The 19,456-nt window shown below is 37.2% G+C and overlaps 2 protein-coding genes across 2 annotated transcripts in view; one reads left to right on the top strand and one right to left on the bottom strand.

The window, feature by feature from the left end:
- Positions 1-4,261, top strand: part of LOC134143490 (nardilysin-like) — a 33,666-nt gene extending 29,405 nt beyond the window's left edge. The window contains exons 26-31 of the mRNA XM_062581594.1: positions 428-480; positions 980-1,063; positions 2,072-2,162; positions 2,640-2,756; positions 3,330-3,419; positions 4,064-4,261. Of these exons, the coding sequence (XP_062437578.1) occupies positions 428-480; positions 980-1,063; positions 2,072-2,162; positions 2,640-2,756; positions 3,330-3,419; positions 4,064-4,261 (633 nt within the window). The remainder of the gene's footprint in view (positions 1-427; positions 481-979; positions 1,064-2,071; positions 2,163-2,639; positions 2,757-3,329; positions 3,420-4,063) is intronic.
- A 9,024-nt stretch (positions 4,262-13,285) lies between these two features.
- LRP8 (LDL receptor related protein 8) overlaps positions 13,286-19,456 on the bottom strand; it is a 169,426-nt gene continuing 163,255 nt past the window's right edge. The window contains exons 13-18 of the mRNA XM_062581114.1: positions 19,157-19,298; positions 17,947-18,099; positions 17,070-17,300; positions 14,815-14,883; positions 14,402-14,574; positions 13,286-13,324 (exon numbers count right to left, since the gene is read on the bottom strand). Of these exons, the coding sequence (XP_062437098.1) occupies positions 13,286-13,324; positions 14,402-14,574; positions 14,815-14,883; positions 17,070-17,300; positions 17,947-18,099; positions 19,157-19,298 (807 nt within the window). The remainder of the gene's footprint in view (positions 13,325-14,401; positions 14,575-14,814; positions 14,884-17,069; positions 17,301-17,946; positions 18,100-19,156; positions 19,299-19,456) is intronic.

The following is a 19,456-nucleotide window of genomic DNA, read 5'->3' as shown; positions in this document are numbered from 1 at the left end:
ATTCCATTCAATGTCTGGTGCTTGAAAAAACAATGGTTAATATTAAGTTAAGGCCAAAACTCTACAGACATGTATATTTGTTATCCTACTACCACTTCCTAGTATAAGTACTTAGGACTATACTGTTACTTCAAATAATGCACTGTTTCACTTAAGAACAAAAAAATAAAAATTTTGATTATAAAATATAAGTGGTTGTGAAGGTTAATCTCCTGTCTTATCCTGTTGCAGGACATAGATTTTTCCCTGTGTTAATTTCATTCTAGGACAGTGAGGACAGGAGGATTTGTTTGAGTTCAGTAGTTTTAGTCCCTTCTTCCTTGATTTGACTGTGCTTGTCTACTGCGTATGAAGCAATGTGGGTGTGGTAAAATATCTACTGTTTTATACAGGAGTACATTTTGACTAAATTCAGGCTGTATTTCAGACACACATGGAGGAACCTTGTTTCAATTTCCTGCGAACCAAAGAAACACTTGGGTAAGCTCACTGTCAGGAGGTATAGCTCCTTTGAACTGTTTTTCATCAAGAATTAATCCTATATACCATGTTGCTATGGGAAACTTACTGTATGTAATTCCTGGAATAGCGTAGCTGAAAGTATGGAGTAATACGCTACAAACAAACACAGCATCATCACGGAATATTTCTGTGACTGCTGCTCAGTTAATTTATTTAGGTCTGCAGATGGGTCCATTTTCTACCTTTGACTGCATGTAAATGGAGCCTGGGGTGGTTTCCGATCTGGATTTATTTGCATTATGTACAGTCTGAATCTAGGCCAATGTTCATATTTTGAATACTCTTCTAATTTAGTTGCTTTGATACCCTGTATATTGCAATTACATTACATTACATCCTTACTGAAACTTCAGATCCAAGTGTTGGTACTATTCTTATTTGATTGTTATGGATTATGGATATAAAGTGATTTGTGCTCGTAGATTTTCTTTTTTTCCCCTCCTGTCTTTCATTTTAGCTATCATGTGTACCCTGCCTGCAGAAATAATTCTGGGATCATTGGATTCTCCATTACTGTAACAACACAAGCAACCAAAAAGAAGTAAGTCTTATTAATTTATGAATGGTTTGGCTTCTAGTATTTCTAGCTGGAGACTTTGAGATTCAGAGCTGGCATATGCAGACTTGCATGTACCTGGACTGGATATTTGTTACAAGAATTCTCAGAATTTATTTAATCATTAGTTGAAATATTCAAAATTCCTTGTTCTTATAATGCTTGTAGTGAAAATAATTTTACAAAGTTCTTTAAATTCTCTGCTGCATAAACTCCACCATGTTTTGTAATGTTATTACACAGATTGGTCGTGCCTGTCCTTTTTCCTCCTTTTTGTAAACAGGTGCTCCTTTTTTTTTTTTTAATCTATTATCCTTAAATCTTTTTGTTTCTCTTTGTTAAGAGTTTAATATTGACAATAAAGAATGGGTCTTTGTGAACAGCACAACTTCCCGAAACATCTATTTTGAAACATCTATTACTAAACTATTCATTCTTTTTCTTTCTTTTTTTTTTCTTTAAGCACTGTTAGTGCCTGACTGACTTTGCACGTGTCTTTTTGGGTAATGATACTTCTGTTTAGTTTGAAGACTGCTACTCTTTCATAGAAGACATTTGCAGTTTCACACAACTATCCTAAAAGAAGAGTGCAAGTTAAACATGCCAGCTACAGTATCTTTCTCATTTAGCTCACAGTGATGTGATTAAAAACATTGTGTGGACAAAGGCAATACCCAGTAAAGCCACTTTAAGCAGGGGATTATCAATTTATTGGAGAAAGATGCTCCAAAAGGACCACAGAAAACAATTGAGAGTAATGGGAAAGCCGGGCACAGGCACAGAAGTGGTAGTGCAATACTTAATTGCAATCTAGAGATAAAGGCTTTTGGTCAGATGTCACATGAAAAGAGGTTTAAAATTGTGAGAATTTTCCCTCTGCTAATTGAAAGAACACAGAAGACCCCAGGTTTGATATAGGAGAGTTTTGAATCTGAAAGGTAAATGCATTGTCTTTAGTTTCCTTTCTTCTCCTCTTCTTTTATCATCTTTCAGTTCTGAATTTGTTGACAAGAAAATAGAAGAATTTCTTTTCCACTTTGAGGAAAAAATGAAGCTTTTAACTGAAGATGCATTCCGTGCTCAGGTAATCAGAAAGAAGCAACCTAGAACACCTCCAGGGAATGGTGGTGTTCCTTTTTGATTTATTGAAAAACAAATCTGGCAGCCTGCTTGGAGAGGAGGAAAGAAAGTGATACTGTTTCTGTTCCTATTTCTGTTTTGTGACTTTAGCTGGAGAACAGAAAAACATTTTTTAAGACTTATAACTGAGCAGAGGATATTTAGGTTTTTCTTTTACGGATTTTAATGCTGTCTTTCCTACAGTGCAAGGCAGTAGTGGGTTCAGGGGGTATGTTCAGCTTGCTCAGGTATCTTGACAGATATCAGTGAATCAGAACATAAGACAGCTGCCCTAGGCACAAATACCGTTCATTGCAGTAAATGTTATTACTGATGTATTTTCAATACATTTGACCAGCAGCCTAAGTTAATTGACCTCATACTTCTTTTCTAGGGTTCTTGACTTTCCTGTAAGAATATTAATAAAAGTATATTTTTACAGGTCAGTGCTCTGATCAATATTAAAGAATGTGAAGATTGTTTTCTTGGTGAAGAAGTGGATAGAAATTGGACTGAAGTGATGAGTCAGCAGTATCTTTTTGACAGGCTTGCCTGTGAGGTGAGGAATTTAATTTCAGATTAACACGGTTGCATTCTTATATCTCACTAGCACTTTAGATTTAAAATACAGAATGAAATCCCGATCCATTAAAATTGGATATAACTTCCTGTTGGCTTCAGAGGGGCTATTATGTTGTCTGAATAAATATACTTTTTGAACAGAAAGCATAATATTGTTTCAACAAATGGCTGAAACAAACCAAAATGGTTACTCGCGTGTTATAAAGAATATGCATCTACATGACTCTTTCGAGTGAGTCAGGTTTTGAAGGCGTTGTCCAGTTTTTTTCAAAGTGAATAGTGGCTATAATAGAGATCTGTTTCACAGAATTTGGGGAAACTCAATTTAGTTCCACTTGCTAAGCACTGGATAGTAGCTCTATCAGAGGCTGCTGCAGTCAGAGCTTACCATTTAGCTATTAGGCTCATATTTGGTGCTGGAGTTCATATATTTGAAAATATAAGGCTCATAAAGATGTTTAAAATGGTCCTTAAAGTTAGCAATTGGATTGCTTTTAAAATACCAGTGCAGTATTTGTGAACTCGTAAAATGTGCTTTTGTGATTTTTAGATTGAAGCATTAAAATCATTTACCAAAGCAGATCTGGTTGAATGGTTCCAAATTCTCAGAGGAAATTACAAAAAGATACTCAGTATCCATGTAAGTAAATCCGTAGTCAGTACTATGTTAGAATATTTTCCTTTACATATTTCCTGAAATGAATTAATAATGTGACTTTCGTAATTAAATTCTAAGACCTCACCTGTTCTTACCTGTGTCCTGTGACTTAAGCATTTTTAAAGTGGACTCCTATGAAAAAACATTCAAAACTTTAAAATTTTGAAATGTAACAGTTGAATGCTGCAATTAAAAATATCACTTGCACTGGATGTCAGCCTCTGAACTCTCATTACTACTTAAAACCATAAATTAAGAACTCTGGAAGTTGCAGAAAATGAGTGAAATTCTGTGGTAGTTTTTATCCCTGTAGTTTTCCAGAGTGCGAACAATCTCATCAGCTTGAGCCATCTAGATGTTAGACATGTAATTAAGCTGCTTCTGTCATGAGTGGAAAGACTCATCCAGAGGTGACTACTTCTATTTTCAGGGAGGAAAGATCAAGCACTACCTGAAAATATTGTCCGTTGACTTGAAAGGAGCCTAGACAACTATTTTAGAATTCCGAGTCATAATGAATTCGACTCATAATGTTTTGCTAAATTGACTTATAAAATATGTCTAAAACTTGGTTTGGATTTTTTACCATCCACTACTTATTGTTTTTCTGGCCTTTGAATTTCCAGGTTGTTGGATATGGTGAACAAGAACAGGACTCGGAGTTTGCAACTGTCTTAGATGTTCAGCGTTCACTGCTTGGTGAACTCCCTCAGCTAACTTTTTTACCCCCTTCCTCTTATATGAAAAATACTGCTTTCATCAGGCACATCAGCGATTTCACATTAACCCTGAACCTTCTCCCTTACCATAAGATATTAAAATGAGTTTTAACTCTTCTGTGCACTGAAGTCTTGTTTAAGTAATTTGCAATTTGAGAACATTCCAGATCATTTAGATTCAATAATGGAATTTGTATTGTCAGTGAATTTGGGTAAGTTCATGCTTCATTGTTGAAAAGATTAAGAAACAGAGGAATGAAAGGTGTCTAATTGTTCAGTATGGCTCCACACAGAACCAGAACGGCTTTTGAGATGCATTAACTGTTTGTTCGTATAGACAATACGTCTGATTAAGTTCAGTTATTGTAAAGTATTTTTAACACAGTTTCTGTGTGTTCTGTAGCAAAATAAGACAGAATGATAAGGCAAAAATTAAATATGAGAAATTATTTATCTGATGATAACTGTCATACTAGATCAGACTAAATTCCGTCTACTGCATCTCATTTCTGAGAGCTATTAATGAGTGCTTAGGAAAGAGGTCAAGAACAGTGACTATATGGAGTAATCCTTGCCTGCTATGTGCCTGGCTTTCATCTTTTTAGTTTACTTTGTGAGCCAGAAGGTACATCTGAAACGCTGTGTTTCATAACCACAGACAGACCTGTACTTTTTGAATTTGAGTTACTGACTAAAAATTAATTTGTACAGTTAACACTCTTTGCAGTGGCTTCCACAGTTTGCTTATACATTCTATTAAAAGTATTTTCTTTTATGTATTTTGAACCTGCTATCTGAATAAATATTATTGCATGCCTCTAACTTCTTGTATTGCGAGGAATGGCAAATAATTATTCTCTAGTTCTTACTTTGCACATTAATGATTTTAAGTGTATTACTGTATAGCCTCCCAGTTGTCTTCTTTTGAGTTGAAGCACTGAAAAATGTAAAAAGTCTCTAGATCATCCTTGTTGCCCTCAGTATCTTTTCTAGTTACACTAGGCCTTTTATGAGATGGGAAGGTCAAAGTTGTAAGCAAAATTTAAAAAATGATGTTCACCATCAGTTTCTTATATAGCAACATCATGATAGATTCTGTTAACCTCACCTACTCTTTATCAGGCTTTCTGCTCCTGATGTGTTTGAAAAAATTTTTATTATTAACTTTCTTAATACTTTCTTTTTTTTTTTCTTAATCCTTGATGTCTTTAGTATCAAAGTAATATGAAGTCAATTCATGAGGGTCAGGCTTTTAAACACGTACAAATTTCAGACCTTGTTAATGCATAAGAAGCTATAAAGGATAATGGAATGTAAATTCCCAATATATTCTGTAAGTTTTTCATTATTTCTGGAAGTCTAAAATTTGACTTAACCTTTATAAGAAAATTGCTGTCATCAAAGCTCGTCTATACATTATTTTTCAAGTATTGCTTATCTTCTAAGCATTATTGCAAAGTGTTCTCTTTGTTTAGATCTTAGTTTTCTAATAAGGCACAAGCATAAATATCTAGATTCAGGGATTTTTCTTAATATTTCATCATAAGGTTTTCCATTATTTTTTAGGTGTAATGACTTAAATTAAATGGATGTATATGCTTTCAGCTTAGTCTCAATGGGTGAATATATGCATAGAAGTAAATTGCTACAGTTGGAACTAATTAGTTTCCTGACTAGCAGACTCAGATGATAAAACTGAATTGGGTCATTTAAAATATCCTTGTTGTTTGGCCTCACTTACTTGGCTGACTGTAACCTCACTCTTCCGCCTAAATTTGCAGCCTTTAGACTAGGGCCAAAATGCAGACAAGGAAAATATTTATCAAGTCGGCCTTCCGTTTGCTATAATCCTGTATAACCCATCCATTTAACTAGGTTAGGGTCTGTCAAAGTACCAGGGAGATCTGCTTGTGTTTCCAGAACTTCTAGCTCATTTGTTAAGATGGCTGCTTCATCATGATTGAAAAGATTGCAATAGTTTCCTTAATAGTGAGGAAACCTTAGGAAGTGGCAGCAGGTAGTCCCTTAAAATGATCAGTGATGAAATTTGAATGTGAATCAGTGCTGCAAACAATTTGAATTTTTTTTTAAAAAAATCATTTTAATTATCATTTATTTTTGTGAGGCATAGTTAGAGATCAGCTACAGGTTAGCTGTACTAAGCTGTAAGATCTAAGAACATAGCCTTAACTATTGCTTAGGATGTGGGTTTTTTGTTTTGTTTTGTTTTCTCAGAGACGCTGCCACTATCTTAAAAAAAAAATCTAAGTTAATCATGCTGCAGTATATAGCCTCACTTCTGGGGAAGTTTTTGTGAGATAATGAGATAATCTGTTGTTGTAGTCGTGAAGCTAACTAAGGACTATGTTGGACTGTGGCTGCTACTGTGAAATCAAAGCCACAAGTGCGCATAGCTGTGCAAGTGAGATGGAATGCTCAGCTCGGTCTGTTCGTCTTCTGCTGACCAAGGAGCAACAAGCCCGGTAAACTGTTTGCTAGGTAATTATCTGCCATTCCTACATTGAAGAATGTCAAACCTCATTTTCTTTTGCAGGGACACAAAAATATTCACTTAAAGACACAGGTCTGCCTATTTTTGTCCTGTAACAAGACCACCAATGTATGCCTACCTTCCAGCTCTTTCCCTGCTGTAGCAAATGAGGGCATATTTGCTTTCTTTATGTGTAAGAGCTCAGACAATTCTGCCTCTAACCCTGGACAAGCTGGCACAGAATTTGAGAGCTCTGGTTCACCCCAGATTTATCATATTTCACTTCATCATATGATACCAATCTTTGCTAGGACAGGCTTGCTACTAGCCTGCAGATGATCCTCAGAAGTAGGAAATGCTTCAAGGTCCATTTCTCCTGCAGTGTGGACCAAGTGCATCTCCACAGCTTGAGTCTGATTAATACTGTCTTACTCTGACTGTTGCCTTTTCCTCAACTAGGTCCCCTGGTAGACAGCTTACCAGTCTGCAGCAGGAAAAGCTGGTGCTTTTTTTCAAGTTGACCAAAAAGTTCCTAGGTAAGTGACTCAAGCTCTATGGTGAGGCTTGAATCTGTTGTGAAGGACCCTTGTAAGGACATCTTTAGAAACTCTACCATTTTTAGATCACCTCTACCTGCAGCTTCGTTTCAGTATATTTGGGATGGGTCCTTTTTTCTTCACAAACTTGATTCAATGTTACACTTTAAGCAGCAATGCACTTGTTTCTGCTGCTCCCTCCACTCAAATGCCTCGTAGTCTTTCTGTAAGTCTTGGTGTCAAAAGGATTGTCTTTTTCTGTTAATGGGCTGTGTCATTTCCGGAAAAAAAGAAAACCCTAAACTTACTAGACTGGCCAGCTGACAGAACCATGGAAATGACCATTTGCAAGTTAATTCAGGAACACATAGCTGCAAAGCCGGAGCCCCAATTTTGTCACCAGGATAATCCACAACAAACTTGAGTGCTGAAAGCAACTCTGTTAAGCTGTCATCTGGGACTGTTCATGCCTTCATCAACCAGTATGCTGTCTCCAGGGCATCCAAGGTCAGTGCAAACTCTTACAGCGTGCTCCTGCCATACTGCTATAGCTGTTTTTGAATACAGGCTGTATTAGGACTTGCAATGTAAGCGTGTGTGTGTGTGTGTGTATCTGCATGCGTGGTGTGTTGAGCTGGCCACAGGCCACCCAGTATGGTACTGTGCCAATGGATTGTGATGAATTTAAAAGGTGCATCTACTTAAGAGGTGAAGTTACTCATTCTACATATAAATTCACTTTCTCTGTTGCCATGTTTTCCCCTTTGAATGGCTCTAAGGCCAAGACTGTCCAATTAGGAGACAACTGAAACTGGTGCTAGGTACGCTCCGCTGTCATATACCACCATGGAAGAGTATACTGTTAATGCATTTTTGTACATGCACACAGATGTACACACACGTATGCACACATGCGACTGCAAAGACAAAAGGTAACTGGTGTCATGACTGTGTTACACGTGCACCAGCAGTATAAAGGCAGATGTGCATTATCAGCCTTACTGGATTATTTAGTGGCATTGCTGCTTCTTCCCTCCACCTCTTTTCTTTCTGGAGCCTTTATAAGCACTTGAGAAATCTTGGAGTGAAAAAAACCTGCAATAATCCATGGTTGTAGCCACTTTCTTGAAGGGAAGGATATAAAATAGGAAGCCAGATTTAAAGCTATTTCAAAAGTTAAAGGACTGATGTGACAGAAGGCAAACTTGGTGTGAGGAAATGAGCACAGATGACAGAACTCTTAACATAAGCAATTTACACTTTATAGAAACACTAAAGATACTCAAATTCATAAGTATAGTTCTATTGCATCTTAATGATTACTAGGTATTAGTATTACTATAGATTACTCATAAAGTACAGTTACTGTGTGTAAAGTTTTGTTTTTTTTTTTAAAAAAAAAGTTGATATATCAGTTCTATTGTTAACACACTATAAGGTTAAAAAAGAAACCTGAAAAAAAAATACCTACTGTAATAGCAGTTATAGCTCAAAGGCTCAGCTAGGTTTGGGGCTCTTCTCTGAGGCTCTGCCACTCCCCAGCCCTCTGTCCCACTAGCCAGTGGTCGTTTGCAATGATATTTACTTTGCTATGATATTTAACTGAAATGGAGAAATTATTTTAAAATAAACAAACCTATTTTCAGTTGAACAGAAAAACCAAACCACTAGCAGTACCTAAATCCTTATTAGTTTCGTAATAACTATTTTAATCTGAAATGTCTTTACTATTCGCACTGCCTAATGACTGAATTTAAGTTAGGCAGTAGACTTCCCACAAAGAGGACATACAGCAATAACTAAATGTAAGTCTTGTAATAATTTGACTGCGGGCTCAAGCTTCTCGCTGCCCTGGGAAATGCCGTACACAATGGGGAGAAGTTCGTGTAAGATCCACCTCTCCTGTCCATTTCAGGAAATGCTGCCAGTTATCCCTCCTCTGCTGATCACATTCTTCTTTCTCATCTATGATTATATTTTTACAAAAGACAGAGAAGAGTAAGTAAGTTAGTTAATTGTATTATGTGACTTGCTTAAGATGATGTTGCTCGTGTTTCCAACTTAAGCCACTATTGTACTGTTTAGTAAATTAGATCACTTTTTAGCTCAGTTTTCATAGAAGAGCTGGACTGCTAGTGTTTAAGAGAAGTTAGGACTGCCTGCTGTGATTCTGAAGACAGCAGTCTACCTGTTCTCTTTGTGGGTCACAAAAGGGTGCATATTTGGTTGAAACACGTTTTTCAGAATCAGTAAATGTAGTTTACCAAAAGCTGTTTAAAAGAAATGTAGTAGTTTGCAACTAGTGCTTAAATACTCTAGTATGTCATAGGGTTAAAAATGGCACCATTTGTAGTATGTGCTATGGTTTTTTTTTTGAGACAAAAATGTTCTCACAGTGGGTAAGGACCAGTGTAATTCTACTGCTGGAGTTTTTACTGCTTATTCCTTTTAGTTATATCACAGCTCTAAGTGTTTAGCACAGATAAATATAATGAACCAGGCACTATTGCCCATGTGACTTGAAGATGATCAAAACTGAAGTGGCAGAGGAAGATGATTCAGAACAAATTGGTCTGTTCATTTGCAAGTAGAATACAAAGTATTTCAGTGTTGCCATTCTGAAGCTGCAGATGCTGAATACAGATTAAAAGTGTAAAGAGAAAAGCAAACTTACTTATTTATACAGTAACACTGCCAAGTTCTGTTTTGGCTTTGGACAGTTAAGAGCTAAGGAAACCCAAACTATGATACAGTACTAGCTCTAGGACAGCATTTAAGTACTATAAAAAGTAATTACTTCAGTAGTCCCAGATAAAAAAAATTTAATCTTTCTATAGAAACAGTGCACTGTTTTACAAATGTATTCATTTGGTTTTCAGTAATCCTTATTTATGTAAGTAAGTACAGCAAATGTTACATAGAGCAGATCCCCCCCCCCCCCCCTCCCTGGTCCTTTTATCCGTAACATAAAAACTGAAACACAAAAGGCACCAAGCAAGAACATACTCTAACAGAACTTCAATATGACAAGACAGAGATCAGAAATGATTACAATGTTAAATATCATCCTAACAATCTGAAACATTATTTAAAATAATTTTTTAGAAAACAAATTTGGTGCTTGAGTTTTCAGTAGTTATAAATCTGTAAAGTTTGAAATCAACACTGCACATTGAGTTCATTTACAATGATTTGAAAAAAAACCTGCAACCTTTTATACATGTTTTTTACAGGGGTGTATGTGTGTGCGTTTGTGTCTTTCTTTAAAAAAGTATCAAAAACTGTAGACCTTTCAAATATATTTACATTCTTCTGTTAGTTACAGTGTTATCACATACAGCCTTTTCTCAGGTCTTTTTTTTTTTCCTTCATGCACACAGTGCATGGATTTGTAGAAACAGAGCGTCATACCTTAAAACAATAATTGGTATCTCTATCATTTTTTCACTGTCTTAAAATCTAAAATCTGAATAGAAGGATGCTTGATTATTTATCTAGTGCCTACACAGGCCATGGAGTGAATATTTTGAAGGTATGTATTATTATCATAATGCATACGATAAAGCTCTTCAGACACTTTGTTCCTTTTCTTAGTCGAGAGTCAACTTCTATCTCACTTTACAGTGAATTTCCCCCCCCCCCCAAAAAAAAAAAAATCATCTCCAGCCTGAATTGCTTGTATTTACTCGAATATGAAAGCTTGGGCTGCTGTAGGAATGTTAGGAAGCTCTCCCTAGCTTTTTGTACAGTTCTAGGACCCTAAATGAAGGAGGTGCTGGTCCTTTGTGCAGTGGTAAGTGTGTGTGTGTGTGCGAATTTCATACAGACTTAAAATTGGATTCAAGGACCATTAAAAATCAAAGTGTATTTATTTCCTTTATCAGTGATTTCTGGATTGGGATCTTTCTTTGACATGCAGATGCCCAATCCCTAAGAACTGGGATCTTCAGTACAATAGCAGAGGTGCCTGGGAATTTTAGCTCAGAGACTGAAATAAGAAGGAACAGTGTGTGTTCCACAGTGTGCAGAGGAAGCTTGCCCGGCCACACAGTCACTCTGGGCTCACAGCAGCTAGCTAGGGCACAGTGACAGAAATCAGTGAGCTTCTGCTGGATGGGCTAGGTGACAAACACTATCTTGGAGATGGCCTCGCTTTTGGGACTAGCTGTCTGGAAAAAAGAGTAGGAGAGCATGAAGCTGGCATCTGAGGAAGAGGAATCGCACCTGCTGATGAAATGGTTTTAACAGTGAAGAACAGGGAGCTTGCTGAACACAAAGCTTAGCCTCCTCTATCCCAGTGCACAGTTTTGAACACACTCTGGAGGGGCTGAAAGGAACCAAGTGGTAGTTGAGCAGAAAAAGAAAGCTTGTATGGAGAGAGAGATGTCATTACATATGTATGTCTGCCTCCTAAATCAGTATCTCTGAATCACAAAATTAGCACAAACGTTACATTCCTTAACAGAAGAAGACTGTAACAAGCTGTGCCAATAAATAAGTACATGTAAGAGTTCCCTGACTCCCTGCTGCTGTAGAAATGCCCAGGATTATGTAAACTATTTTGACCTTCACTATGTTTTGTTCACTCTGTTCCTGGAGAAACAACACATAGTTGGGACACCTTTGTTGCTCTGGGAGAGAACAGTTTAGCAGCACTGTGCTACTGAGGACTGGCAGGAGAGAGAAACAGTTTGGGAACAATAGAGGAAAGGCATTTATCCTGCACATATTTATTAGTGTGTTCACCTTTGTTTTTCCTCTAGTTTTTTTCAGATAGCTGATTCCTAGAATTCAGAAGGTATTGATAAGGCTATGAGTTGGTCCTTTAACCTCCTTGCCTAGTGCTCTGTTGTGTGTCAGCTCTACTACGGGACAAATTTCTCCATTTGCGTTCATTTGGAAGATACGTGCTGAGCGTCAATGAATTCCATGAATGGTGGTTTGAGACAGCCAATGGCATCTCCTAAATCTGGACTCCTCGGTAAGAATAGGGGGAAAAGAACAGCTAGGAAAGGAATCAACTTTTGTTACTGTGTTGCTGTTGTTTGTTTCTTCTTTTTTTTTCCTGATGAGCCATATGAGAATGCTCACTTTGGGTGTACGAAAGTAGATGACTAAATCTTTTTTACTAAGTCTAAGCTTACTTAAGAGAGGTGTGAGATTCCCACTGGCAAAAAAGCATTTAGATTTGCATCTAAAAACAAGCAAACAAAATACCCCAAACCAAATTTGTGCCAAGCTGTAAAAAGCAACAAAACAAAAACCTGGGCACTGTAGGAGTTTCTCCTCACTGAAATGCTGTAAGCAATAGTTTTTCAACCAACAGCATTGTAAAGGAACATGGAAGACTGCAAAAAGCAACCCCTAGAAGACAGCCTTGAAAACCAGAGTTCTGTTTGTTATGGGAGTGCTTCATTCACCAGCTACGCCACAGTACAGCTGTTCCTTACTTAGTGTCTTTAGATTTCAAAGCAAACTTTTCAAACATCCTGTAGAAATATCCATATTTTCCATAAACTTAGGCTAGTAGTTTTAAAATATATGTATATATTTATATATATATGTATATATTTATATGCCTATATATATCTATCAAGCCTAGATAGATATATACACAGATACTCTATGCACAGCGAGCCAAACATACAAAAAAATAAATACTCTCACCCCTCTACTATATTTACAGAACAGATCTTATAATCCAGTTTTGTTAATAAATATTTCTAAACTGCCTGTACAGAATTTTTTTTTTACTTATGTTGATGGATAGCCACAAAGCATATTCAACATATTTACAAAGTATCTATAAATATAGTCTTAAAATAAAGCAATAGCTACTGAACCTTCAGCCTGGCTGTTATGTACATTGAGTTAGTAGCTCAGCAGTTGCTTATTCACTATCACAAATGGGTAGTGCAACAAGTTAAAATGTGTATAAAAGATTATACATACAAAACTCTCACATCCTTTGGATGTTTGCAGTTCATTATAACTTTGTGGTTACCCTTCAGCAACATAAATAATGATTAAAAAGAAAAAGCGAGTTCTGTGATCCAAAGCAAGTTTGTTCAGTGCATTCTGTGCAGAGCAGCAACTTCACCCTCATGGCAACCCGTCATCTTCTAGGCTTAATGCTACACGCTGTGGAAAAAAGAAAAATACCTTTGAGGATAAATTTTCTATCATCTTGTGAATTTTGATGCATTAGAACCAACTTACAATACTGTTGCTAAATTCATTTTCTGTTAAAAAAAATCTTAATTGCTGTCCCTAGTGTAATGGTGGCAGAAATCTATTTTGTGCACTGATTCCCCCCTCCCCCCCCAAGTGGAGAAACAAACTTTCCAACACCTTTTTAGTAACACCTATTTCACTTGTATGTTAAACAGATAAAATTTCTTTTGGGGGGATGATGACACCTTCTCAAGGATGATCTTTAGTAGGATTTTCACATAAGCACTTTAGATAATGTCTTAGATTGCCTTCCTATAGAAGCTCTGTTGTCTTCATTCACTCAGGGATCTATGTGCTGTCTTCTAAAAGTACATACCAGTTCCTACTGCCAAATGCTTCATCTCACCAGGGAAGCTTCCTAAGAGACAGGCCGCTGCATAGGACAGGTTTTCTTTCTTGTGGCAGGCTCTGCTGCATACACAGGCCTTGATAGCAAGATGACTGTTTACTTGCTTCATCTTGTCAAGGCAACTTTCCTTTAATTACTTACAGAATCTCATTCATTCTTCCCTGTGAGGGATCTGGCTATTACTTGCACTGTTATAATATAAGGGAAAAATAATTTCTCCCTGGATTATGGAGAAACCCAAGTTATCCTTAAAATAGTCTAGGAACCTGGTAGCAACCTAACCACAGTAATATGGAACCCAGTAGAGGAGGTTTCATAAACAGCTGTCATATATTGAGCTCTGAGATAGCTTTAAACTTGCTGGCTTACTAGGTATATTGATTAGGACAATTATTATTGATTAAGACTATTATTCCTTTACAATGATATTGTACTGTACAGACCACTATATTCTAAGACAACTATGTGAGCTGCATACAAGTTTAGGCTTTTGCCTACTCAAAGATTGTTGAAGCAGTGCTATTTTTTGTAATTATATTGCAAACAATCAACAATGTAATCAGCTGGAAATAATTATCTATCTTAACTCTCAACAAAATTATTCTTCTCCTTCAGCTGTTTCCTCTGGTACTTACTGCTGGGTAGACATGTCCAATTTGGGCAGTCCGCCCAATATGGATTTCATCTTCATCTTCCTCTTCTGTTGTCTTCCTATACACTGGATTATCAAAGTTCATGCTTTTAGTGTTCTTCCGTTTCCAGTTTCTCCAGATGAGGTACCCCCCTGTGCACAGCAAGCCAATGACCACTGAGGAAAGTGGAGAGGGAAAATGTTGTTATTCAGCTATGGCAGGGGTGGGCAGGAATCCGAGTGCATGTTCCCCTGTAGAAGTCCGTGCTTGTACAATTTCCCCAAAGCCAGACTCCTGTGCCCCATTTCAGCAGTTTCTGTACTCTTTCCCACCCCCAACCTAGAAAATCAGAAAAATATATTTACAGTAACATTTAAATATAATTCTCCTTCAAAGTTTAAATCAAATCATCTTACCAACAGGAATGACAATTCCAATAACAGCTGCTGTCACAGTTGAATCAAAGCCTTCACCGTTATTTGCATCTGTAATTACAGAAGTAGTTCTGATCATAGGAACCATTTGCTGTGTTTATAACCATGAGTAAAGAATGTTTTGTGTTAGCAACTATGTTGTTCTGCCCATCAGGAAGTTTTTGTAATCAGAAAGTTTACAGGAAGTTATGTAATAAAATAATCGGAAAGAAGGACAGAAAGCAAAGTATGTACACACAAGACTGGGATAAACTGAGCTATCTCTACCTAGGAAGTAAAACCAGCCAAAGACTCACTATGTGGAAGCTTCAGTCACAGACTGGCCACAATGTGCTATTACGCTAGCAAACAAGGCACTGGGAGACCGTAGTCAGTTAAGGAAAGTGCTCAGTACAGTATTATCAGATAGAGGAACTCTAGCCATAAATGAATGAATGACTATATTTGTGCCTGCAATTTTCAAGCATAAAAAGAAGGCAAGTTTTAAAAAACTTGGTATTTCCATGCACGTATTGGGAAGATTACAGGTAGTGCTCTTAAGCCCACAGTAGAAGAACACCTTCTAGTGACACAACCAATGATTTATTGAGCTGGCAGGAGAAAAACATAGCTCAAAGCTCTCTGCTTTTTTTTTTTTTTTTTTTTTTTTTTTTTTTTTTTTACTTCCAGCTAAGGAGTTAGTTAACACACATATCACTAGTTGCTGCAATCTGCCTCAGCCTGCAAAAATACCACTTGGTATTGCACTTACCAGATAAAAACCAATAATAATAATAATTAAACAGAAACTATTTATGTTTAGGGTTACATACTTCAAAGTGTCTGCTCTGTACTCATAATTATGATAGGAAATCAGGACAGATGCTATTTGTGCTAAAATATCAGGAATTCAGAGAAGAAGAGCTAACTATAGTTGACTTATAAGACACCAGTTCATGAAACTTAAAAAGTAATTTATCCTTTTAAATAATCCCCTGTGGCAAGCAGGTCTATTATATAGTTATTTACCTGATAATATGCCAGACTATTTCAAACGTGGACAACTATAGCACCTAACTTCCATGACTAAAGTTAACTACTGCATTTGAAAGGAAATTTGCACCAAAAAAAACAAACAAACAAACAAACAAAAAAAACAAACAAAACAAAAAAACCCCCCACAAACTTAGGAGAATAAAGTTTAGAAACCAAAATATGCTTTCCCACACACACTGCAGAGTGCACTGCATCCCTATTACTACAAATAGGCACCCTACTCAAAAATAAGATTATAGATGGTTTATTTTTGCTTTCTAGATGCAATCAAAACTGTCTACTGTGCTCAGCAAAATGTTAGGAAAAACTAATATTTTACTCTATTATTGTCTTTATAGCAATCAACAGCTGTTTGAGGTCTGACAGTCTTGAAGAAGAAACTTCCCTCTGGACTAGAATTGGTTTTGGAAAAGCAATTCAGCTTTTCTGCTTTGCGTTGACAGCAGAAGGATTACCTATTAGCACCGAGATGGTAGGTTGCTGTTTCATTACTTACTTAATCATTATTTAGGATGAACATTAGAAGCGCCTATTAGTGCTCTCTGTTGAGATACTTTTGTGATAGATTCATAGTGCAAAACTTCATCAAACATATGTCGTGGATCACATCACATTAACTTTCAGAGTACAACCAAGTAAAGTGGATGCAGCTTCACTTGGGCTGCAGGAATGCCAACTGTCCAGCAGGGCTAAAGCCGAACAGGAGGCATCTTTCATCCAGGACTGGCACTGGATCAGAATGATATTTAGTTAAAAAAAATGATTAAAATAGGTAAAGCAGCTGCATAATCTTTCATATTAGGGTATTCAGTGCTAAAACTGGCACTAAAGCTGGATTGAACTGGTGGTATCAGGCATACAGGCATATGGGAAGGTTAGTATGAATTTTCAGGGCCTCTATTTCAATAGAGTCAGCTTTTCATTTGTGGGATAAGAGCCTGACAGGAGTTCTTCAACATCCACGGCAACTGGAACCACATCAGCCATTGCAACAGAGGTATTTGCATAAAGAACGTTTGATTTTTCCCTCTACATAGAATCATAGACTCAGTAAGGTTGGAAGGGACCTCCACATGACAGGATATCCATACGTGTAATCTGTCTATAGGTCAGTTGTTAGGTCAGATCTCTCATGAGTGCATAGATTTTTGTGATAATGTAAATCTAGAAAAAAACAAAAAAGAAGAACCCGATTCTCTTACAGTGCTGTGATAAATTGCTGTTTCCAGTGGTCATCTCAGAATCTATTAGAATAGATGTGGTTGGAGGTAAATGAAAACTTGGCATAGTAATAGCAGCCTCTGATGCAGTTTTGGGGGCGACTTCAGTGGTGTTGCTGGCCCTGTCGGTTACAGCTGCAATAGCTGTTGTAGAACTAGTGGCACTTTGAGAGGCTGTAGAAACCAGCAGGATGGTTGAAGTAGCTGGAAGATCTGAAAAGCAAGAACCATGTAATCTGGTAAAAGTAAGTACACAAAGCAAAGCACAAATAGTAATATAAATCTGGAGAGGATTGTGATGTTTAGTGGTCAGAAACAGAAACCAAATTCCAATTCTATTTGCCAGGTAGTCAGGCTACCTACAGTTCTCTACATACATCTACAGAAATTATTTTCTGAACTCAGGCTAATTTATTAACTTATAAAGGACTCTGAATGGAAGGTAGTTAAAGTTCAAAACCTTACTATTTTATACCTGAATTTATACCTGAGACCTATTTGTACATTAGGGAAAATTACATTGGAAACACTAGTCTGTTCAAGATATCAGCAATGACTATGGCCTCTAAAGATTCAGTACCTATACAGCACTAATATGGCAAATTTTAATGATTTACAGTCACATTTTCAGTGCTGGGCTTCATCTCTTTTTTCCTCTTCATGCTGTTAGCTTTTTCTGGTTAGGCTTCCCAGAATACTTAAGCTTTCAATAAAGACGACCACAGAGCTGTGTTCAGAAGCCAGGAAGGACGTGGTTTACAAAAACTAACATTTTTTGTTCCAGCATCAGGAAATATTTTCACTGATGCTGTAAATATTGCTTTGTTTGAATGGTGGAACACTGAGTGGTTTTATTTACCTTTGTAGCATTTTTTCATGTCAGGACCCAGCCACATGTTGTCAGGACAGGCACATGTATACTTGGGAGAATGAGGAGAGATTTGAGGTGCAGGCAGACACAAATACTCACAGCCTCCATTTGGTTGGGGACTGAGCTCACAGGAATCTGGAGCTGTTTGAGGATGAAAGAAGAGACAAGTTATTTTTCTAATTATTTATTTGTTGCTTTTGGCAAAGAAATATCAGTTTTTTTAAGAAGCCTTTCTTCCACTCCCTACCTCAATTCATCTGTCTGCTTAATCATCTTTACAGTTCGGAGTACAGTGAAACTTAATAGATCTACCTTAAAATCTGTAAAGAGAGATTAGCAGATAAAAGCTTAAATTGCCTTTTGGGGCTCCATTTGCCTTTTTGATCAAACGTAGTCATTTACAAGCTAATGGTCCAAATACAACACAGTAAAGATAGTATTTGAATGACTTGTTGATGACCATTAATTATAATTTAGAACATTCACAGACTGCTGTTGCTGCTGAACCAGGAGAACATCCTCCATCCAGCTGTACATTCCCTCACAATTAATGTCAGCTAGAGACAAGCCTTTTTTTTTTCACTGAACTTTTCTCATGCTGAATTTTGCATATGAAGCCAGTTTCTGACTCAAGATATCTATTATATTAGGCATTTTCTTCAGGCAGCCTCTCAAGATTCTCTCTGCCGCGTCAAGGGCAGAGAGAACTTTAAAAAGTTCAAGTAACAAACGCCATGAAAACGCGATGGCCGAGGCTTCAGGGCTGGCCGCAGGATCCCAGAGGGAACCAGGTAACTCTCCCAGGTTGCGAGGCTGCACTGAAGCCTGTGCCACTTCCTCTTCACGGCTGTTGCTGAAGCCAGGAGGTGAATGCCATTACACGTACGCTTACCTTGCTGTAATTATACTTCCGGATTGCAGTACAGCCAAAATATATAATGAATAGCAAGCATCAAAGAGATGAGAGTAACTCCCTGTTATCAAAGATGCTAATTAAACAGCTATTAACAAATTGGGTACTTTTCAATAAATGCTGCTGCTGAATTAATTATGCAGGAACTTCAAACATTAGGCATTGATTTTTCATTATTACCTGTGCTTTCTCTCCTTCATCAAGAACCATCAGGAGGCACTTCATTAACTAGCTCAAATAATTGTGATTTAGGGACATGAGACTCTGAGGACATGTCTTTCTTACCTTTGGGCTGCTTTAATTCATGAAATACCACAATATCATGAGGATTATTGAGATTTTCTGCTAAAACGGAGATGTCCAAGCCATTCAGCCTATTTGCACTGAAGATTGCTTCATTCTCCAGGTCAGTCCAAAACACTCTGTCCTGCAAGCAAATGCATAGGATTTCTGATCTGACTGCGTTCAAATCTGGTTCAAGTTGAATTAAACACCAGCGTTCAGGAAGTCAATGCACTGCTGTTCCTACTGAGGGACACTTTTTTTTTTTTTTTTTTTTTTTTTTGGGGGGGGGGGGGGGGGGAA

Source organism: Rhea pennata, chromosome 8, assembly GCF_028389875.1.
Source record: "Rhea pennata isolate bPtePen1 chromosome 8, bPtePen1.pri, whole genome shotgun sequence".
NCBI classification, from domain to species: Eukaryota; Metazoa; Chordata; class Aves; order Rheiformes; family Rheidae; genus Rhea; species Rhea pennata.
This window is presented reverse-complemented; position numbering and strand designations above follow the sequence as displayed.